Genomic DNA, 20,295 nt, shown 5'->3' on the forward strand with positions numbered 1-20,295 from the left:
TTGGAGCATATATGTAGTTTTCTTTGCAGTTTTTTTGTACCTGTTTTTTAGGTGCTGGACGCTCCCTAGACAGCGGAACCTGCCATTGACCATGATGGCCATTCTGGTGCAAAGTGCTTCACATTCCTCCATGCTATTGAAAAAAATAAGTTTACTTGGGGAAAATAATGACATGAGATTGAAATATTTGTTAAAACTAACCTGTGTGAGGTCAGAACGACAGACCGACCCTCTTTGATAATACTCAATATGGCGTTCCACAGGGCACGCCGTGCTTTTGGGTCCATGCCTGTTGTAGGTTCATCCTGTTCGATATAAAAAAATTGAGATATTGAGGTCATGAAAATGTATTTCGTTAAATTAAGTCAATTTTATTCCTACCAAGAATACAACTGGTGGTCCTCCAATGAGAGCGATGGCTGTGGACAGTTTCCTCATGTTACCTCCACTGTAGCTCCCTGCTGATTTGTCAACATACTTGACCAAGCCCAACTTTCGAATGCCCCACTCTGCCACCTAGTGGAGAGAAGAATACATCAATCCATAGCTACGATAAACCCCTTTTTTTCCATTAGATTAGGGATATAGTGTTTGCGTATGTTACTGACCTCGCACACTTCCTTCTCCGGAACACCTCTGAGAATAGCGTAAAACTCAAGGTGCTCGCGTCCTGTCAGCAAATCGTTGATTGCATCAAACTGAGGACAGTAGCCCATGTTCTGATGTACTTCATTGATTTCTGTATTCACACTGGAAAAAGGCACATACAGACAAGGAAGATTATCATTTCCTGTAAAGAAATGCTAATGACATCAAAACCTTTCCTATGTCCTACCTCTTGCCTGCCAGGTAAGCCTCTCCACTGGTAACCACCGAATCGCCCGTCAACATTTTAAACGTGCTAGTTTTCCCAGCTCCGTTAACTCCCAGCAAGCCAAAACACTGGAAAAAGAAAAATAACATTCAGACATTTTAATATTTCCACTGGAAAGCAGATTATATTGGTTAAACATTTTAATCTGTCTAGAGTTGAGCTCTATAGCATTATTTCAATGTAGCTACAAGATAATGGAAAAACCTGACATTGTGATTTATATACATTGAATATAGGTTGCGATATTAAATTTCAAAAAATCTATTTTTTGCAGTGTAATATTTCATTATTTTGAACTCACATGAGGGGCAGTAAGTTTATTTTAATGTTATTTGTACCAGAACATTTTCCCAGGCCTAAAAAATTTAAATATTTAAGAAAATGTACTTAATTCCATTTGACAAAACTTTCATGAGAATAACTTAGAATCAGTAATATCGGCTACAGAGTTTAAAAATGATAAACTTTGGCCCATTTGTTGCCAAATAGAAGCATAACATTTTAGCCCTGAAGTGTCCAAGATTAAAGTATCACTTAACGAGCAGTTGTCATCGCTCATTTATGTCAGCCTAGTCAATAAGAGAAACATATAAAACACATTTCCTACCTCGCCTGGAGGAATGCCAACACATAGCCGGTCCACAGCAGGTTTCTGCTTCCGTTTATAAATTTTAGTCAGCTGACGGAGCTCCAAAATGTCTGCTTGCCCCGCCCCGCTGAGAATTCTCTGCCGTTCTCTCGCTACATCTTCATCCTCTTCTCCAATTGGCTTCAGGTGACTGGATGATGACCTGGAAAAAGATGAGGACACGCTGATCAAGAATATGTTTTTGGTCAAAGTACATAGGTTTAAAAAAACTAATAGAATCCTTCAAAACGTACCTGGCTTTAATACAGAATCGGTACTGAATGAGGACAGTGATGCAGAAGAAAATGACTCCCTCAATGGCCATTGCAAAAAGGTTCTTTCCAACCATATCCCAGGCCAAAGGAGAACGGAAGCGGTTTTCCCCTACAGGACAACCAGCGTCTTGTTAAAAACTCCAAAAAGCAGGTCGCAATTCATCCAAAATGCGGTAGGTTTAAGCTTACCAAATCTTTCCAAAGCATCGGCCATAGCTTGATTCTTCACCATGTCAATCAAGCCCCGCCCCAAACAGAAATGGGGGAAGATGAGGAAAACGTTCTTCAGGATGTCATTGATACCACCAATCTCCTGAAAGGATTTTAAATTAAGCCTTGATATGATAGAATTTAACACTGAAAAAAAAATTATGGGTTTAAGAAATGTTATATTTACATTGCCTCCAAATAGCTCCAGGACAAATGTGGACACACTGCCGTTTATTCCGATCAGTATGTTGACACTGGTTAGAACCACGTAGGCTGTGCTGGGTATTTTAAAGAAAAACGAGGCTGGGTACATCAGAGGTGTGATGGACCATCTGGAAAAGAAGCAGAAAGGACCATTTTCAACATTTGCTTAAATGCAGTATTTGAAAAATATGAAAAACAAACAAGAAAAATTTGTTAAAACATGTATAACAAACTATAAGAATGTTTATTTATGAATTTATATATAACAAAAATATATAAATGTAATTAAAAATATGTATTAATTTATTTATGAATATAAAATTGTATCTATTTATTTATTAACTTATTTATTACCTCTCTATTTATGTCTACATAGTATTTTTCTGTGTCTGTATTCTCAATGCCAAAGTGACAATGAAATTTTCCAAATACAAGATGAATAAAGTTATCCAATCCGATCCAATAATTTGAAAATAATAAAATAAATATGGAAGAAAGGTAGTGGGGCCCCATTATTTATTTTCCAACAAAAACACACGTGTAATGATCGGACAGATTTTGAATTGATACGAGAATTTTGTCATGTAACATTGCAACGAATCACCAGATCTAATTATCATTATTATTTTAAACATCCTGAGTATTTGCAGTGTGCATTCAAATCCGTATAACATTTATGAAAAAAAATGCTCCAACTTACCCATACAACAGAAGCAGCAAAGCTAGCACTGGCAGATTAGTGGACGAGACATAAGCATCTTGTTGGAAGCAGATGAAGATAATGATCACTAACGTTGCAGGGACAATGTAGTTACACTAAGGAAAAAGAACCAACATAAAAAAGACTTGAATAAGTGAAGTCATGTTGAAATCATAACAATAATTTGTATGCTTGGAGAGAAACGTCATACCATATCCCAAAGAAAATTGGCCAGCCAATAGAGAAAAGGTTGTACACCACTAATAAACTGCAAGTGTTTGGCCTTGTTGACCCTCTCCTGAATGAGAAAGACAACAAAGCTGGCAGGGACAAAGGACATGGCGAAGATAACGCAGATGGACACCAGCACGTCCACTGATGTCGTCATCCTGAGGACAAAAACAAAGTCCTAAATGTCATTTTCTTCTTGGATAGTTGAAAATTTCTAGTCCGTTTTAGCTGACTTACAGAGCAACTTGGGACAGCTGTTCTTTGGTAAGGTTGAGTGGATGATTAAAGGCATTGATAGCAAATTTAGCTGGGTCTTGTCCAGCTGGTAAACTTGCTCTGAGGATGCCATTGTTCATCACGTTTAGAAATGAGCCAATGCTGTGCCAGCCTTTGTTATTGAACCAGATCTGTGGATGGGTGGAGGGATATGTTTTTTAATCACGCTACTTAATCCTTTGTATGTTGTACGAGAGAGTGTGCACTTACCTTGACGTTATTTTTGGTGTCTAACCCTTGAATGAAGTTGGAAAGACTGCGGAAGAAACGATCGGGTGCAGCTCCCTAAAAGGGTTGTGATGAAAACAGACGTAAGCCGAGATAATTGAACTTAATTTAAATACAAGTCTTACATTTCATTTACCGTATTTTCACGACTTTAAGGCACACTGCGTTATAAGGCGCACCCTCAATGAATGACATTTTTTCCATATATAAGGCGCACTGTATTATAAGGCGCACTGTCTATTTTGGAGAAAATTCAAGACTTTTAAGTGCGCCTTATAGTCATGAAAATACGGTAGTTACATCTTTGTTCGCAGTTTTGTTCTTTATCGGGTTGAATGTAATACAATCATGTAATTAAATGACCCAAACTATAGTGTTCTAATTACTGTAGCTTCCCCTTATGAACATTAACAGACGGATCGGCGCTTGTTAGCAGTGTTTTAACGGCAATGTGCTTTATTATGACAGTATGTCTGAAAGCTCTGACCCTTTCCAGACGGAAGCGCCGGCGCAGTTGAGCGATTGCCTCATCGATCTCATCTCTCTGGGCTGGAAGCTGAGAGCCCCTGGCGCCGAGAGAAAAGCCGCCATATCTGTGTAGCGATAAAGTCTTTTATTACAACAGACAAGCCATATTCATGCTCTCAAGAGAGACTCAATATCAATAAAAATGTACCTAAACTCGTTGACCCAGATCTTGTTCTTCAGGCTATAACATAAAAAAAAGTTTAATAATAACTACACTTTGAACCATTAAACGAACATCAACTATAATCAAATATTCCCAAAATTTTACCTTTTGCCAATAATCTGAGCGTACGTTTTCACCAAATAATCGGACACATTTCTCCCAGTCAAATTTTGAAGGGTTTCTTTGTCACTTCGTTTCTTCTGAAATAAAAAAAGAAGACAAAACGTCCTTTTCCACGTCCAATCAATTATCTCACATCTCCATCCTTTGCCATCACTCACCTGTGGAGGAGGCAGCCCCCCCGCTCCAGCTGGACATTCAGGTAGCATCCTTTTCCGCCCTTCACAGCTACAAGCGCACAGGGGTGACGGATTCTCCATGGACCAGTTACCATTGTCGAACATTGCTTTCACACTTTCAGGTACTTCCGGAATGGACCATTCCTCGTCCTCCTCCGTACACAAATGATTCCTGCAGCATATAAAGACAGATTTCCAATGAATAATCTTCTGTTGCTAGGTTTTGAATGGCTATTTTTGATTTATGTTTAAAATCCAGACTCACAGAATGGACTCTCCTTCCATGCAGGGTGATGTAAATCCGGGTTTGTCTGTCAATGCTCTGAGGAGTTTGTTGGCATGAAGGTCGTCAGGTATGTCATTGCTGTATAGATAGGACATTATTGTCAGATGAAGTGTTTTAATACATGGTGCGGTATCAGATCTGGCAACCTCGGTCATTTTCCCCTTATTAATGATTGCAATTCCCCTTGATAAGCGATAAAAAAACATACACATGCACATATTTACTCACATAGGGCGCATTTAAAAGTCTAAAATTATCTCCAAAATGGATGGAGCGCCCAATCAGTATGCACTAAATTCAAGATTCTGTAGATGTCACAGTTTGACTATCTGGGTACATTGCTTGCTAACACACTATATTTACATAGTGAAAAGTTGAATGCACATGCACATATGCTTAAAACGAGATCGGTTTGACAAAAAAAACATACGTAAAATCCCCCACAAGGGATGTTATAAGGTGTACACAATTTGAAATGATTAAAAAAACGTATAAAATACTTATGAAAATATTTTGGATGAACATACCTCACAAAGGAAAACTGTTCTCCATACATGCTTGGATTTAGAGCCAGGCTTGGGTACTTTCCAAATGGAGGTACAATTAGGCTGAACACCAATGCAATGCATACAAACACAGCAGGGAGGACAATCTAGAAAGGAAATAAAATAAAATACAGTTATTTAGAGATACATAAAATGATTAATTGCAAAGGAAAGGGAGCATGGTGGCCAATCAAAAGTATTGAGATATATATTCAATGAATCAATATTGGTTGAAGCACTTTGAACTTTAGTACCTGTGCAAAAAAGCCTTTCCTGGAACGTCGAGCATAGAGGAATCTTTTCCAGAGTAATGCCACAAACTGCTGTCGTTTCAGACTCCAGCCTTTGACTTGGTATGATCCTTTCCCGTCACTTCCGCTTAGCCAGTCAGTTTCCCGAGATTCTGTTCACACACAACAGAAGTGCAATTTTTCCTATTAGCATGTGTTGTTACATTGTCTGTTATTTCACTTCTGCTTTACCTTCAGAGTCATTCAAATCAAAGTCATCTTCGGTAAAGGGCTTCAAGCAGCTTTGATGGTCTCCAAAAGCGTGTCGGCGGCGGGTTCTCGTGGGTACGACTCCGTCTGCGAATACAATTGTTACATTTATTCATGTTCCTTAACTTGATGTGTTCAATTTGAGTGTATAATTAAAAAATATATATATTTTACCTGAAAGTTCTACAGAATCAACTCCACTGTCCTCAGCCACTTTCAAGAAAATCTAAAAAACAAGACAGTGGATGTCATTTGATGTTTCACATCAATATTTAAAAAAAAAAGCTCTTTACTTCTTCCAGAGTAGTATCGGATATTCCATAGCTTGATATTCCCAGATCGCCAAGACGGTCGTCGAGTTCATGGAAGAGCTCCACAAAGGCTCCATCTTTGGCTGACTGGTAGGGCAAGATGTACGTCAACTCATGTCCAAGATCCTCTACCAGACGAGCTTCTGATACGTGCTTGAATATCACGTTGGAAATGAGGGAAACATCTAAAACCAAGACAAGTGACAAAATAAGGTGATGCTTTACGTCCTAGAAAATCAATCCAAAAGGAGTTATTTATTTTTTTCCTACCAATGGTGGTGGTTTCACTCTCTGGTTCACTGCCAAGGCCAGCATCTGAACTACTCTCCGATACACTATCGTCCTAATTGAACAAATTAATTCAGTATATAAATGCAATAACAAGTGAGACAAATGGCGGGCGGCTTACCTTTTCAGGTTTTTTGTTGTAAGAGACGGTACTAGCGGAATTCCTGCAAGACTGCAGTGCAAGGTCGTAGTCTCTCTTGACCAGGGTCAGATAGTAGCCGGTTCCCAGTTGAGTCTTGAGGAAAAGGGAGGAGCCAACGCAGCATAGCTTGCCGTGGGAGATGATGGCGATGCGGTCACCGAGAATGTCGGCCTCGTCCATGTGGTGGGTGGACAGGATGATGGTGCGGCCTGACATGAGGATACAAATCTCGTTACATCAATGCCGAAGTCTTTATGTAATGCACAGGTGTCAAAGTGGCGGCCCGTGGGCTAAATCTGGCCCGCCGCATCATTTTGTGTGGCCCGGGAAAGTAAATTGAGTGCTGACTTTCTGTTTTAGGATCATATTAAAATGGAGAGTATAGATGTATATTAAATTTCCTGATTTTCCACCTTTTAAATCAATAATTGTAATTTTTTAATCATTTTTTTCTGTGTTTTTAGTTCAAAAATCATTTTGTAAAATCTAAAAATATATTTAAAAAAAGCTAAAATAAACATTTAGATCTATAAAAAAACTGAATATTTAGGCCCTTTAATCCAGATCCAGATGTTTGTTTGGTGTAAATGTCAGAATTAATTTTTCTTTACCTTGTCTATATTTAAGAAGCAGGTCCCAAATACCCCGACGTGCATAAGGGTCAACACCAGCTGTGGGTTCATCCAAGATTACGACCTTTGAGCCCCCGACAAAAGCCAAAGCCACTGACAATTTCCTCTGCATTCCACCTGTATCCCAAAAAAAAAGTACCATTGAGCTACTGACACTTCTCATTTACCCACTAAACAATTAAAACAAGCTTTAAAGCGAAAAATCCATTGTACAGACCAGAAAGCGTGCTAGTCCGTGACTTCCGCTTATGAGGCAACCCGACATCATTGACAATTTGTTCCATCTCAGCTTTCACGATGTCCTCAGGAAGTCCTTTAAGGCGAGCGTAGAACCAAATGTGCTCTTCCACCGTCAACCTGCGTTCACAAAAAAACAGGAACAAATTGTTAGCCGTCTTCCGGAAATAATCCAATCATTGCCGACAATACGTACATGCTAAAAAGCACATTGTGTTGGGGGCAGACACCCAGATTCTGCCTGATGGCACTGAGTTCCGAGCGAATGTCTTTGCCTAAAATGTAAGCCGTCCCAGAAGTGGGTGGGAATAACCCTGTTAAGATTGACCTGCCAAAAAAATAAACAGAGATACATTGGTAAATTTGAAGCTTTTCATGACTTTACATGTGTGTGTTGCCTTACATTGTAGTGGTCTTTCCGGCACCATTGTGTCCAAGGAAGGACGTAATTTGTCCTTCATAGAATCTCAAAGAGAGACCATCTACAGCCAGTTTGTTGCCATGACTGTAAACCTTGACTAGATTCTCTATGTAAACGCCTGGATCTATGTGGCTTGGCTCCTCCTCGATGCAAATACCTAGAGAGAAACAAGATGTAATATTCAGGTCAAAACTTCATTAGATTTTTGGCAACTGAGGACAACTGCAAAAGGAAAAAAAAATAAACACACCATCTGTATTTCCTTTTTTGGACAAAGGAGTCGATAAGTTCTTGTTCTGTTTCTCGCCGCACCAGTATGTCCTGGTGAAAGGGAAATACCAAGGCCTGGGAATTCCATACTGGCCTGCGAATGAAATATTGACATCTTGTAAGTTCCTGATTTTTTTTCTTCACAGAGGTTGAGTTTTCATAAAAACTACTTTGTGTGGATACTCACCAGGAAACACAGCTTCAATGTACCAGGTCATGATTCCATAGAGCATGGCGTCAAAGAGCATGAGACAGATAGACGTTGTCAGATTGTAGCTGTCCTCCTCTAGGGGACTTGCTAGCAAGTTGGACCACTGAATTCCAACACCTTGCTCTTCAAATAGGGACAAGTACTCACAGCCAAATCCAAAAGCTACCGGAGACAGTAGGCTCTGAAAAAATGAGAGAACTTAACATGAGAAATCCACTCTCGTATTACCGGATTCAATCAACGCACCACAACAAGTTTGGCTGCATATCCAATGTAGTCTTGCCAGGCAACACACAGCACGTAAGGCAAGTAGAGGGTGAAGTAGATGATCCCACCGCAGGCTGCTGCCAAATTGGCGCGGGAGAACAGTGTGCTGATAAGGAAGCACTGCATGATGGTGACCATGCCAAAGGAACTCAGGAAAAGGAAAACCACGCCGGAATCGCTGTAAGGCAACAAGTTGCCGGTCTAATGGGACAAACAGAAAAAGTCAAAGACGGTAAAAACACTGTAGAATAGGCCTTGATCACAGTCTTTATCGTAACCGGACGTTTGGTCCCCAGTCATTTCGTCGAACGGACGTTTGGTCGCCGGATTCGCTCTCTCAAAATTATAATCATGAGAGAGAGAGAGTTTACTGTTGAAAGTGATAAACCAGGTAATCTCTCGCTCTCAAAATTATAATCATGAGAGAGAGAGAGAAAACTGTCCCTCGACCAAACGACCGTTCAACGAAACGTCCGGGGGACCAAGTGTCCGTCGACCAAACGTCCAGGTACTAGTCTTTATCTGTCGGTTTTCACACTAACCTTCAACAAGAGCACCAACAGGCCGGCGCTAATCAGCAGTGGAATCAAACTGCTGATGAACCAGCTGAGCCACAAAATGCCGTTATTTAAGCCCATGATCCTCATCGTCTCCTTAAGCCGGGCCTCTTTTTCGTACACCACGCCCTTGATGATGATGGCCACCGAGTACATCCAGGCCAGTGTCATAAAAAGAGGCATGGATCGACTCATCACCCGCAGAAAACTACAAAAAAATGGAAAAACTGTAACTTCGGAGCTCGTTATACTGCCAAATCCTTTCTGCGTTCTCTTACATGTCGTCTACGTAGCAAGGGTAGGGCATCTGCTGGATGTAAATACCCGTCTTTTCCTTACTCCCGGTCACAGCTCGGATAATTCCTTGTTCGATCACATCTTGCAGATAGGAGAATCCGCCCCAGATGTAGCGCAAGTCCTCAAAAGGGTCCGCCCGGGGACCAGGATCCCAATAGCTAACAAAACAACATTAGCTCAAAAGGTACAACAGTCCAAAGTACTCCAAAAAGGTCCAAAGACCCTTTTTTCTTACCCGTCTTTGATTTTGTTGGTCCTCTCGACATTATCGATGTCCATGCGGATTTTGTAGTTGACGTTGGGTGGAAGGTCCGAGCTGCTATCGCTCTGGGCGATGTCGGGGAACACGATGCCTGCCCAAAACTTCTGGTTGTCAAGGAGACCCATGGATTTGTTCACCAAGCGTTCCTCGTTGGCGACTGGTTCCAGTTTGTCCAGGTTCACGCACTGGAAACAAGGTAAATGGCCAATTACATGTCAGTTTATTGCCTCAATGTTGGGAAAATTGTCTTAGTCATCACGGTGTGTGTGCGTTTGGGAAATGGAGCTAGTAAAGTGGTACATTTTAGATGTAAGATTCAAATAAGGTGGAGTACTTACTTCCATGAAGCGGGTGATGGTTTGAATGGCCTGGTCAGTTTCATTGAAGACGTCCCTCCAAGTGTAAGATTTTTGTTCCTCTGAAGATTTGGAAAGGAAGCGTGACACGTCGGACGCTCGCCACTCCGTCCCGCTGAGTTGGATGTTTAAGAACATGGCGCTGGCATTATTTTGGAGAAGAGTCTGTAGGAAAAAAATGGACGATCTATTAGATTGATGGAAAACTGTACAGACTTTAACATGATAGACTACCATCAAACTATACAGTGTTGACCATCACAAATATTCATTGAAAATCCATATTATTATTTTTTTATACCTGAGGTTAGATGAATTTAAGGTAGATGATAACCTACTGTATATCATTTGGAAAAAAGGGAAATCCTCCATGAAATTGCTATTTTTTTCTGCAGTTTTGACAGAAAACGAACAAATATTTATGACTACATCCTATTCAAAGGTTGAACGCTAGGTGGCAGTGCGGAAGGTGTAATAAAACTATCACCATCCATTTGAGGATGAGACATCGATGGAAAAAAATAATGGAAATCATGGTTGTCTGTGATTGGCTGTAGTTTGTTCCCAAGTAATCCAGGCTAATTGTAAGTAAATCATATATTCGTGTATTCATTAGAAAAGTACACTTACCCGAACTAAATCCATTTCTTCGCTATTCTCCATAAAGTTCCAGACTTTGGGTTTTATCTCATCCCACATTCCACCAAGGTCCCTCAACAATCCGAGTTCCTGGAAGGTCTTATTAACCTGTAATGCACAATTCCTCACATTAATCACCATTCAATAGGAAGGTTATTTGACCTATTTTACCTCATGGATGATCTTCTGTGTAGCTGGAGTATCTGGCGTATATAGAATTTTTCCCACCAGCAATGGCTTCAAGGCTCTCCATATCATCCTGGAAATTGGGCTGGATTCCAATCTTCGCATCATAGTGTTGCAATAAGGAGCTTAAATGAAAATGGAAAGTCCATTAGAGTATTAATTCTGACCTTTTTTATGTAGAAAGAAGAAATGGACACTTACTGGATGAGTTGTCATAGCTGGAAAGAGGATCATTATCACTGTCGTTGCCATGGTTTCCAAACAGGGCTTTATAGTTGTTATCTTCATACCAATTGAGAGATTTAATTTTCAGACCGCCTCCCTCGGGGTGGCCGCAAACGATACGTGACACAGCTTGGTACATCTGATTCGGCGAGTCCGTGGCGTTGGCGGTGAGATAAAGGATCTCCTTGCGCATATCTTTCCAACTTTTCATGCCAGCAAGCTAAAGAGAAGAGCAAAATATGAAAATATAAACATTAGAGCACTTATAAATAGATGAAAATAAGAATATTGACAAAAATCTTAATGATAACTCCTCACAACACATAGCCCAATGATGTTTTTCGTCATTAAATACCTTAAAAATCATTCAATAACTTTCAAGGACCGTTACAAGGACTGCCAAAGTCAATTTTTAAGGACATTTTATAGTGTATTTTTGTTCTAATCTTATGATGCTCTAGTAACCCCAAGTGCATGCTATCAAATGTCATAAAACTGGGTGATGTAATCGACTCCAGTTTGAAGTTACTGTTGGTCATAATTGACACTATGAGTGGTATTCCAGACATGGCGCTTGTGCGTCTGTAATTATGATGTGCGGTCTCTGCCAGGGGTGGAGATTCTACTTAGACATACTGTGATAAATCTTGGCTCTTATCTGACGTTCTTTTAGAGTGTGTGCTTTGATAGCTTTGGTAGGTCAGCGTGACACGGACATGGTAATGATAACATTTCAAAAGGCCTGTGTGCCCACAAAAATTGTGTTTTTTATGTGAAGAGAATTTTCCGAGGGACAAAGAGGGCATCACTATACTGTGTTCTTTGTTGTCTATGGTAGGGGTGTCAAAACCAATTTTTGTTGAGGGTAGTTTTGCTTTTCATATATTTTGGCTTACAATTAGGCTGCCAAAATTCATCATTAAAATGAATTGAGAGCTTTTTTGATCGTGGACATTAAAATGAGTAAAAAAATCTTCTCTTGGAGCCTCTTAATAGCAAATATTCTCTTGCAGTGGATTTTAAAAATGTATTTAAATTGTTTTAAACAGAAAAGAGGGCAAATATTAAATGTATCTAGTTTTAACCATTTATTTTTTATTTAAAAAGGAAAAAAAACGTAGTGAAAAATAAAAGGGGAAAGAGGAAACATTTTAGATATATATATATATTTTTTAAATTGAAATAAAAGAACTCAATCAAAAGCCTTGAATATTCAGTTTTCTATAGTTTTAAAACAGATTTTTAAAAACTGCTTTTTGAACTAAAAACAACACACAAAAATACCATTTTGGTTTTTAAAAAATTGCAATTATTGATTTAAAAAGTGGAAAAATGTCAAAAAAAATCCCCATACATCTATAATCTTCATTATTATTTGGTCTATATGGGTTTTACCATTTTTAAATATGCATTTTATTCATTACAATTTTGCATTTGGGTATCATGTTAAAATAGTATATTGGTCTCTTTAACATTCTAATTTTTTTAAGATGGCGAGCAGCCTCCACACACACACGACAGGATGAGAAACAAGCTAACACAAGTTCTGCTTTAATTGCCTTGCATCACCAGCTCGTGACAAGGAAAGAATGATGTCGCGGGGGTGGAAGAATTTGCTCTAACAAAGCAACAAGCAGAAAGATGGTGAAGCTTTTTTTTCTGTGTGGTGGAGAGGTTACTTGAGTTCATCATATCAAACTCTAGCACAGATGGAAGAGAAGCAAATTATGGGATAGAGGTGTGAAAACAAAGAAAGGTTACCCTCGGTCATTAAAAGGCAAACTTCTTCAGGCGTACTCGCCTATTATACTGACAAATACGACTTGGCACGCCATCTTGTACACAAATACTTGTTCTGGCATTTTATATTTGTTTCAGATGCAATATTATATGGGTAGTAAATGATGTTTTTATTTTATTTAGGGTTTTCTTGTGAGTTTATCACAAATTCAAACACTTTTTATGTTTTTTTTAATTATTATGATTATTTTTTTATAATGGAGTGCATAATTGAGTGTTTATTTAGAGTTCTTTGTGTAGTATGAATGCAAAGGCATTTATGGACAACTGGACTGAATTCAAAAATGGTCGTAATGAGCTGTAAATTAGAAGAAAACTTTTTTTGTCAGGCTGAATAAATGTTAATTTCCCAAGCAAAACAATAGTCATATTAGTATGGGTGACTAGATCAGTCACATGTAGACAGACACACACAAAAAACACACACAAACACTTTAGGAGCTTGTTTTGTACCATAATAACCTCCTTCAAGCATTCGGTCTGAGGTTACTTGAGTTCATTTAGATTTACAAGACTGAATTTTGAAGGTATTACATCACTTTAATTGTGAAACTAAATGATATGAATCTTGGATTATATTGTTTTATAATTTACAAAATGTAATATTTTTCTAATATTGCATTTTTTATATTTCTGGTGCAATTACTTTTTATTTTATGCAATTACATTTTTCAGATTATCTGTTAATGTATTGATTATTCATTTTTCTGACATTTTTCTCTGCATTTTAAAGCTCAAAATGTACTTTTTCCTCCACAATTTCGGGTTAAAATTGGTTTCCTTCCACATTCCAACATAAAAGTAAAGTAAATTAAACTATCTGAAATATCTACAAGTGTAAATAGTTGCCTGTGGAGGAATTTGCTCCTTTTCATTAAAAACTGCCCAAAATATTTCCTCTTGATAAAACTACATTGTATTAGAAAAGTATCCCTAATTTTCTTTAGCACAGTATCACAAATATCCTTTTATTCAACATGGTTGAGCGATAAAAGATTAAAGCACCATTCCAACACTTTTTACTTTAACAAAATGTTGGTCTATTCCTCCTTTTTTATTTTTAGGAAGGCAAAAATAGAAAGCAAAGGTTACATAAGGTCATGACTCGATCCTGCTCGGTCTTATTCTGTACTACCTTGTGCCAAAGTAGCTAATCCTCAACCCACATAATCAGCTTCAAACCAAAGACTTCCCAGCTCAACATCTTTACGAAAACAAAGATGCTCTTTCATTTCTAGTTTACTTCAACACAAGCTTCAACATTACCAAACCCAACAAAAATAAAGAAAGCAAGCACATGTTTATTTTCTAAACCTTTCCCTCCCTTAAACAATTGGCAGTGAATTTTCCTCCCAACTCCGTGTCAAGTAAAGTGGAGCGTGAGTTATGAAGATTAAAAAAATGCTGAAGTTTGTAAAGGTCATTATGAGAAAAAAAACTGTTGTTTTTATTGCTGACTCGACAGGAAAAACACGCAGCTGTACCGTAATGCTTTGTCAGCAAAGTAAAAGCCTAAAAGCTTTTTGTCCCCCCACCTTGTTTTTAACTCAATTATTTTCTATACCGGTTATCCTCAGATCATGAGGGTGCCGGAGCCTATCCCAACTCACTTTGGGTACAAGGTGAGCTTGAAAGTCACTTATTTTGGAAGCTACTACAAAAGAGTGACCATTGGAAACAAATATGTTGTATGGATATGCATTTAGTGTGAGTGTAGTTCAAGTACCTCCACGCCAAGTTCTCCAAGGCTCCCCAGAAGATAATCGGTGGCAGCTGAGACTTCCTGAACAACTTTTGGATCTGACTTTACATCCCTCTGTGGAAAGAGAACAGAAAGGCATGTATTAAGTTGGAGTTATCCAGATATTTCCCCCAAAAAATGATGAATTTTATACTTAAGTTTGCATTGGAAGTCACTCAAACTGAGTTATTTTTTTAGGCAGTCAGTATTTTTTTTTTAATTGAACTTTTTTTAACAACCCCATCCTATTGTAATCCATAATCTAAGCAATGGAATTTTATTGCTGTATTTTTTGTGCAATCACAATTAAAAAAGTGAAAGGCTAAAAGTGGAAAACTTGTAAATAAATATATTTTTTTCTAAATAATTCCATTTAAAAATACCTTAATTAAAAAAGATACATCTCTATTATTTTATGACCAACTGAAACAAGTGATTTAATTTCTTAGTAAAAATTAAAGCTATTTTAAGCATTATGGATCAACATAAGAGTGTTATGTGGGTCAATTTAGTTCAATTTCTTGAATTAACACAATCAAATAAAAACACAGTATTTCTATTAGATTCTACTCCCTAAAACTTATCACTAGTAGTTTTTTAGGTTATCAGTTCTGCCTATCTGTCAGCGCTGTTGAAAAACAATGAACAGCAGTTTTTCTTTCAAAGATTTTGTCATTTCAGAACATTATGTTCACCTCTGACCATCTGCCAACTAGGTGACTCACTTGGCTATCACGGACAAGCAAGGGAAGTGAGCATATATTTATTGGGAAAACAAAAGTAGGTGAGAGGTGAAAGCGGTCAAAAAAAGTCCAGGAGATGTGTTGAAATGATCAAAAAGTGGGCAAATTACGCAAATGACAGATTGCTTTCAAACCTTGCGTGCCTAGAAATGATGACATAGAAGTTATCTTACCCGAACTGGCTTGAGAAAGTCCAAGTTAGACAGGAAATGGCTTTGGGCTTTGTCCAGCCATTCCCTGGAGGATTTGCAGATGATTTCTTGAGTCAGACGGGAAACGTTGCGGTCAGCGATATGCACAAACTCTTCCAGGGGTGTAACGTTGCAAAGGTCTCTTAGATGAAAGCCAAAACCTTTTGTTAGAACCTAGACAGAAGGAGGAGATATATGATTTATTATATGATCAGAACTGGAATTTATTGGTACTTTTTAATTCAATTTGGAAGGTAAAATAAAAAAAAACATTTATGACTCGATTCTAATCTTCCTCTATGTTATTATTTATGGTGCATTATGCATTTTTTTGTATATATTGTAAACAGTTACATGTCCTCTAGATTTTATTTACTTGTCTTACTTCAGCTACCGTATTTTCCGAACTATAAGTAGCACTTAACTTTACACTTTGTCAACAATGTATTCTATATTTTTCAATTTTTTATTTTTTGTTTTTTTCAGGCTAGAAGGATCGTAAAACCTGTTCAAATCTTACATGAACAAGTGCTTATTTTTTACTCATCTTCCCTATTTGACTCCTCCTTTGACAATTTCTGATCAATTAAAAAACTGCTCCCTAAAAAAATGCAACTTATATTAATTCCAGTATGACTTATTTTTTTCCCATATAAATGTAATGTACACATTGTTTGGGTGCGACTTATACTCAGGTGAGACAATTCTAGTACATCAATCAATGATTGTTGGAGTCCTTTTGGGATATATTAGGAAGTTGACTCCCCCTTAAATATTGAGCAATGACCTGGCAGAGTTACTGGAAGCTCATCTTTCCTAATCAATAGACGTCCGGGTAGCGGTGCTGAGCGAAGCGGAATCCCATAACGGCAATGTGTCTGCACGTGAGACGTGATGGGGGATGGGCTACTGAGAAGGAGAAGTCACGTGACTTCCGTGATCCTTTATGATGTGATACTTTGAAGCTATGCTGCAGTTGTTGGTGTACTTCTGCATATGAATTAATATCCACTACAGATTATTGGAAACATAATTGGTTGTGAGTTTATCGCTAGTAAATGTCCATTTTTTTGAGCCGGAAGATCTGGCAGTCAAAAGGGATTGGACGTCTAGGACAGATGATGATTAAGAATTTTTTGGGGACAATGACATGTTAGAGCTGATTTTGTATGATTTTTGTATGATTTTTGGTTTTACAAAGTTTGGACTTTACTAAACCCACACAGAGTGTTTTATTTTGAAGGTATTATGGGCTTAACAGTCTACATGGAGTCAAGGTCATTTGTCATGAGAACAGAGGCTGGGGATTTACGATGATCTCCCATGTGAAAAGGACGCTACATGTTGTACATCTCATTTGGATTCCAAACATGAAAACAACATTAACATTTAGACTGACAAAGAGTGTAGGCAAGAACTTTGTACCTTTTCAAGATTGACATCAGCCTCCACGATCTGCTTCAAGGCATGGCGAGGAAGTGAGGCGTTGTGATGTAAGAAGTGGGAGAGTGTTTCGTTGTCTCTTAAAAAGTCTTTCAGTTTGAAACCTGGAAATAAAAGGACGAAAATGAATAAAAAATACAAAATTACGTTACCTAACACAATCAAATGACACCAAAATTAATCCACAATCGACTTTGACAGCCATTTTAAACCATTTCCATCTAATAAAACCACCTTTTGCCACTAAACGCCAAATCTGCATTGTCTTAGATTCCAATAAAAATTTTAAATGAAACATCTGGTGGACTTTTACTTCTCTAAATAGTCTGACTCAGTTCCGTCATTACATACAGGCATTCTAGGTGAGTTGAGGTCATTTAACTTTACTCTAATTCCTGCCAAATGGTTCCTTCCTTACCATAAAATACTCTCCAAATAAAATAAGATCTGTCCAATTCTTGTACCATTGTGGGTTCAATTGTGCACTTGCGTTTCTCAGTTGGCTTAAATCTCTGAGGTCAAACTCTATGGAGTACTAATAGGCTCTAATCAGTGTCCCAGTAGGGAAGAAAGTCCCTCATTACAGGGCATACAAGGTCGCAGAGCACTGGCAGTCCTGGCTAATTTTGCACCCTAGACACACTATCATACATTATTTATATCATTAACGCTTAAATACAAACATAGGCCTTCTTTGACATAATATAATTTTAGCTAAATAGTACACATATAGCTATCTATAACCACCAATGTAAAAAAGTGCAAACCCTGGACCAGAAAAATAGTCAATAGCAAAAGCAAAAAATAGTCAATAGCAATTACCGTATTTTCACGACTATAAGGCGCACTTAAGTCTTCAATTTTCTCCAAAATAGACAGTGCGCCTTATAATACAGTGCACCTTATAATACAGTGCACCTAATATATGGAAAAAATGTCATTCGTTGAGGGTGCGCCTTATAATGCGTTGCGCCTTATAGTCGTGAAAATACGGTATACGATTATTAGGCTCATATTTCTGTAGCAAAGTCATGAAAAATGGAACAGACGTAACCTTGTTCATTCATCTTGGTGGAAGCATTTTTTTTATTTCAAAATGTCTATGCCAAGTCTGCCCAGTGCAGGCGACAACAAGACGTTATCTTAGAAACGCAACCTTTCTAAGAAGCCAAGGTCGTCGTGGCTGCAGATCTTTTCTTATCTCAGCTGTTCCGAATGTTGTAACATTTGAAATAGTCATAAAACTATGCCTAGAGTTTGAACTGCTTTCACTAAGTGCTACTGTCGTGATAAAGTGAAGATTGGAATCTGGGTTACAAAACTAATTGTCAGGGTGGGACGTGTATGAAAGACTGTTCTCTATTGGTATGCAGTATATTAAAATCAACAAATGGTCCCCCCAGTTCCCCCCCTTTTCCGGCCCTCCCGTGCTGTCGGGAGCTGATAAGAAAACAAGCTGTGAACATTTGTAGTTCAAGTTTTGAACTGGGACAATTTGCATCATTTTGCTCTTCAGTTCGTTTCTTTACCTACAAAAAATGACCCTTAAAAGTAGGCCACAAAAAAATCAATGTGTTGAAATTGTAGACATACTAGTTAGTGTATATATATATATATATATATATATATATATATATATATATATATATATATATATATATATATATATATATATATATATATATATATATATATATATATATATATATATATATATATATATATATATATATATATATATATATATATATATATATATATATATATATATATATATATATATATATATATATATATATATATATATATATATATATATATATATATATATATATATATATATATATATATATATATAGAATAAATATACATCCAAATACATTGTGAATACATTTATATATTGGATAACGATAAATAATCAAGATTTATTAATGCTTATTTTTTTCCATTGGAAGAGTTTTGTTATAAATTGATGTTCATTTTTTTAAAATTATTTTTCATTTTTTGAAAATGTTTTTAAATGGAATTATTGAATCCATTTTCTATAGAAATTGTTTTAATTAATATGTAGTCATTTGTAATAGGTGTTTTTATATTTTTATTTTTATTTCAGTTTTTGTTGTATTTTTTTAATGTAATTTTCCATGCTTTTTTAAATATTATTATTTTGATGTACAGTAATTTTGTATTTTGTATTTTGGGTGGATGTCCAATCCTTTTGAAAAGGGAGATTTGACAGCTTTCAAATATATTGAACATAATATAACAGAACAACAGAAATAATAAACTCGTCTCAATTCATCATAGAGAAGAATGAACATCATCAAATGCATTAAAAACTATGTTTTAATGATTTAAACCTTTTTAGAAAAGTTTTTAAAAAATGAACCCCCCTCCGTTGGAAGACTTGCGTCAAAATGTTCTTGTTTTCTATTCCATTTTCCATTGGAACAGTGCGCTCATGCACAACACAAGTACAATGCACAAGAAGCTGATTATGAAAGTATTCCTACCGGCAGTGTTCTTCTGCAGCTTGTGGAGGGCCTTCAGCAATTCCTTGTAGCCTTCGTAACTTTTATCGTTTTGAGTGTACAGAAGGATCTTTTTGGCGTCGGTGAGCAATCGTGAGATTCTACAAAAGAACAAAGTATACGTGCAAAATAAGACTTTCTAATCCAATAACAATCCATTGCAATGATAGAAAAATGTCTACCAGCAAACTAACCTGACCTGCCATGTTTTTATAAATAACTCTTTATTATTCAGTGCTATATTTCCTTTAAGGTGTTTTTTTTTTTTTTTTTTTTTTTAATCCTGGATTTAAGAAGGTTTGGATTAAAATGCCAATCTTCACTAAAAATTGAGAACATTTTATAATGAAGGCTATGGTATTGGAACACAAAACAAAATATGTTTACTGGAAGTATCATAAATAACCTTTATTAATAGATTAGAACTTTATTTCATTCTGTATTAAGGAAATTTCTGGTTTGCAGTAGCAAGACAGATATAAGACACAGAAGACATTGTAGACCTAGTTTAAAAAATTGGAGTAATACTTGTATGTATATATATTTATATATTTAGAGTTATAACTCACATTGAATGAAGTCTATGTTATTCAAACAT

The 20,295-nt window shown here is 37.1% G+C and overlaps 1 protein-coding gene across 1 annotated transcript in view; it reads right to left on the minus strand.

The window, feature by feature from the left end:
• LOC144198753 (phospholipid-transporting ATPase ABCA1-like) overlaps positions 1-20,295 on the minus strand; it is a 29,050-nt gene that overhangs the window by 3,359 nt on the left and 5,396 nt on the right. The window contains exons 5-47 of the mRNA XM_077719942.1: positions 19,680-19,798; positions 17,149-17,270; positions 15,706-15,897; positions 14,775-14,864; positions 11,225-11,468; positions 11,009-11,148; positions 10,829-10,945; positions 10,181-10,363; positions 9,816-10,027; positions 9,562-9,738; positions 9,269-9,491; positions 8,706-8,927; positions 8,436-8,640; positions 8,229-8,342; positions 7,961-8,135; positions 7,754-7,885; positions 7,538-7,677; positions 7,300-7,437; positions 6,668-6,897; positions 6,529-6,601; positions 6,241-6,443; positions 6,122-6,173; positions 5,930-6,034; positions 5,702-5,850; positions 5,430-5,554; positions 4,882-4,980; positions 4,599-4,788; positions 4,423-4,517; positions 4,303-4,335; positions 4,114-4,219; positions 3,609-3,683; positions 3,360-3,529; positions 3,103-3,280; positions 2,892-3,007; positions 2,175-2,319; positions 1,967-2,090; positions 1,757-1,886; positions 1,482-1,665; positions 836-942; positions 609-750; positions 382-516; positions 202-305; positions 41-133 (exon numbers count right to left, since the gene is read on the minus strand). Coding sequence (XP_077576068.1) covers positions 41-133; positions 202-305; positions 382-516; positions 609-750; positions 836-942; positions 1,482-1,665; positions 1,757-1,886; positions 1,967-2,090; positions 2,175-2,319; positions 2,892-3,007; positions 3,103-3,280; positions 3,360-3,529; positions 3,609-3,683; positions 4,114-4,219; positions 4,303-4,335; positions 4,423-4,517; positions 4,599-4,788; positions 4,882-4,980; positions 5,430-5,554; positions 5,702-5,850; positions 5,930-6,034; positions 6,122-6,173; positions 6,241-6,443; positions 6,529-6,601; positions 6,668-6,897; positions 7,300-7,437; positions 7,538-7,677; positions 7,754-7,885; positions 7,961-8,135; positions 8,229-8,342; positions 8,436-8,640; positions 8,706-8,927; positions 9,269-9,491; positions 9,562-9,738; positions 9,816-10,027; positions 10,181-10,363; positions 10,829-10,945; positions 11,009-11,148; positions 11,225-11,468; positions 14,775-14,864; positions 15,706-15,897; positions 17,149-17,270; positions 19,680-19,798 — 6,108 coding nt within the window. The remainder of the gene's footprint in view (positions 1-40; positions 134-201; positions 306-381; positions 517-608; positions 751-835; positions 943-1,481; positions 1,666-1,756; positions 1,887-1,966; positions 2,091-2,174; positions 2,320-2,891; positions 3,008-3,102; positions 3,281-3,359; positions 3,530-3,608; positions 3,684-4,113; positions 4,220-4,302; positions 4,336-4,422; positions 4,518-4,598; positions 4,789-4,881; positions 4,981-5,429; positions 5,555-5,701; positions 5,851-5,929; positions 6,035-6,121; positions 6,174-6,240; positions 6,444-6,528; positions 6,602-6,667; positions 6,898-7,299; positions 7,438-7,537; positions 7,678-7,753; positions 7,886-7,960; positions 8,136-8,228; positions 8,343-8,435; positions 8,641-8,705; positions 8,928-9,268; positions 9,492-9,561; positions 9,739-9,815; positions 10,028-10,180; positions 10,364-10,828; positions 10,946-11,008; positions 11,149-11,224; positions 11,469-14,774; positions 14,865-15,705; positions 15,898-17,148; positions 17,271-19,679; positions 19,799-20,295) is intronic.

Source organism: Stigmatopora nigra, chromosome 6 (genome assembly GCF_051989575.1).
Source record: "Stigmatopora nigra isolate UIUO_SnigA chromosome 6, RoL_Snig_1.1, whole genome shotgun sequence".
Classification (NCBI taxonomy): Eukaryota; Metazoa; Chordata; class Actinopteri; order Syngnathiformes; family Syngnathidae; genus Stigmatopora; species Stigmatopora nigra.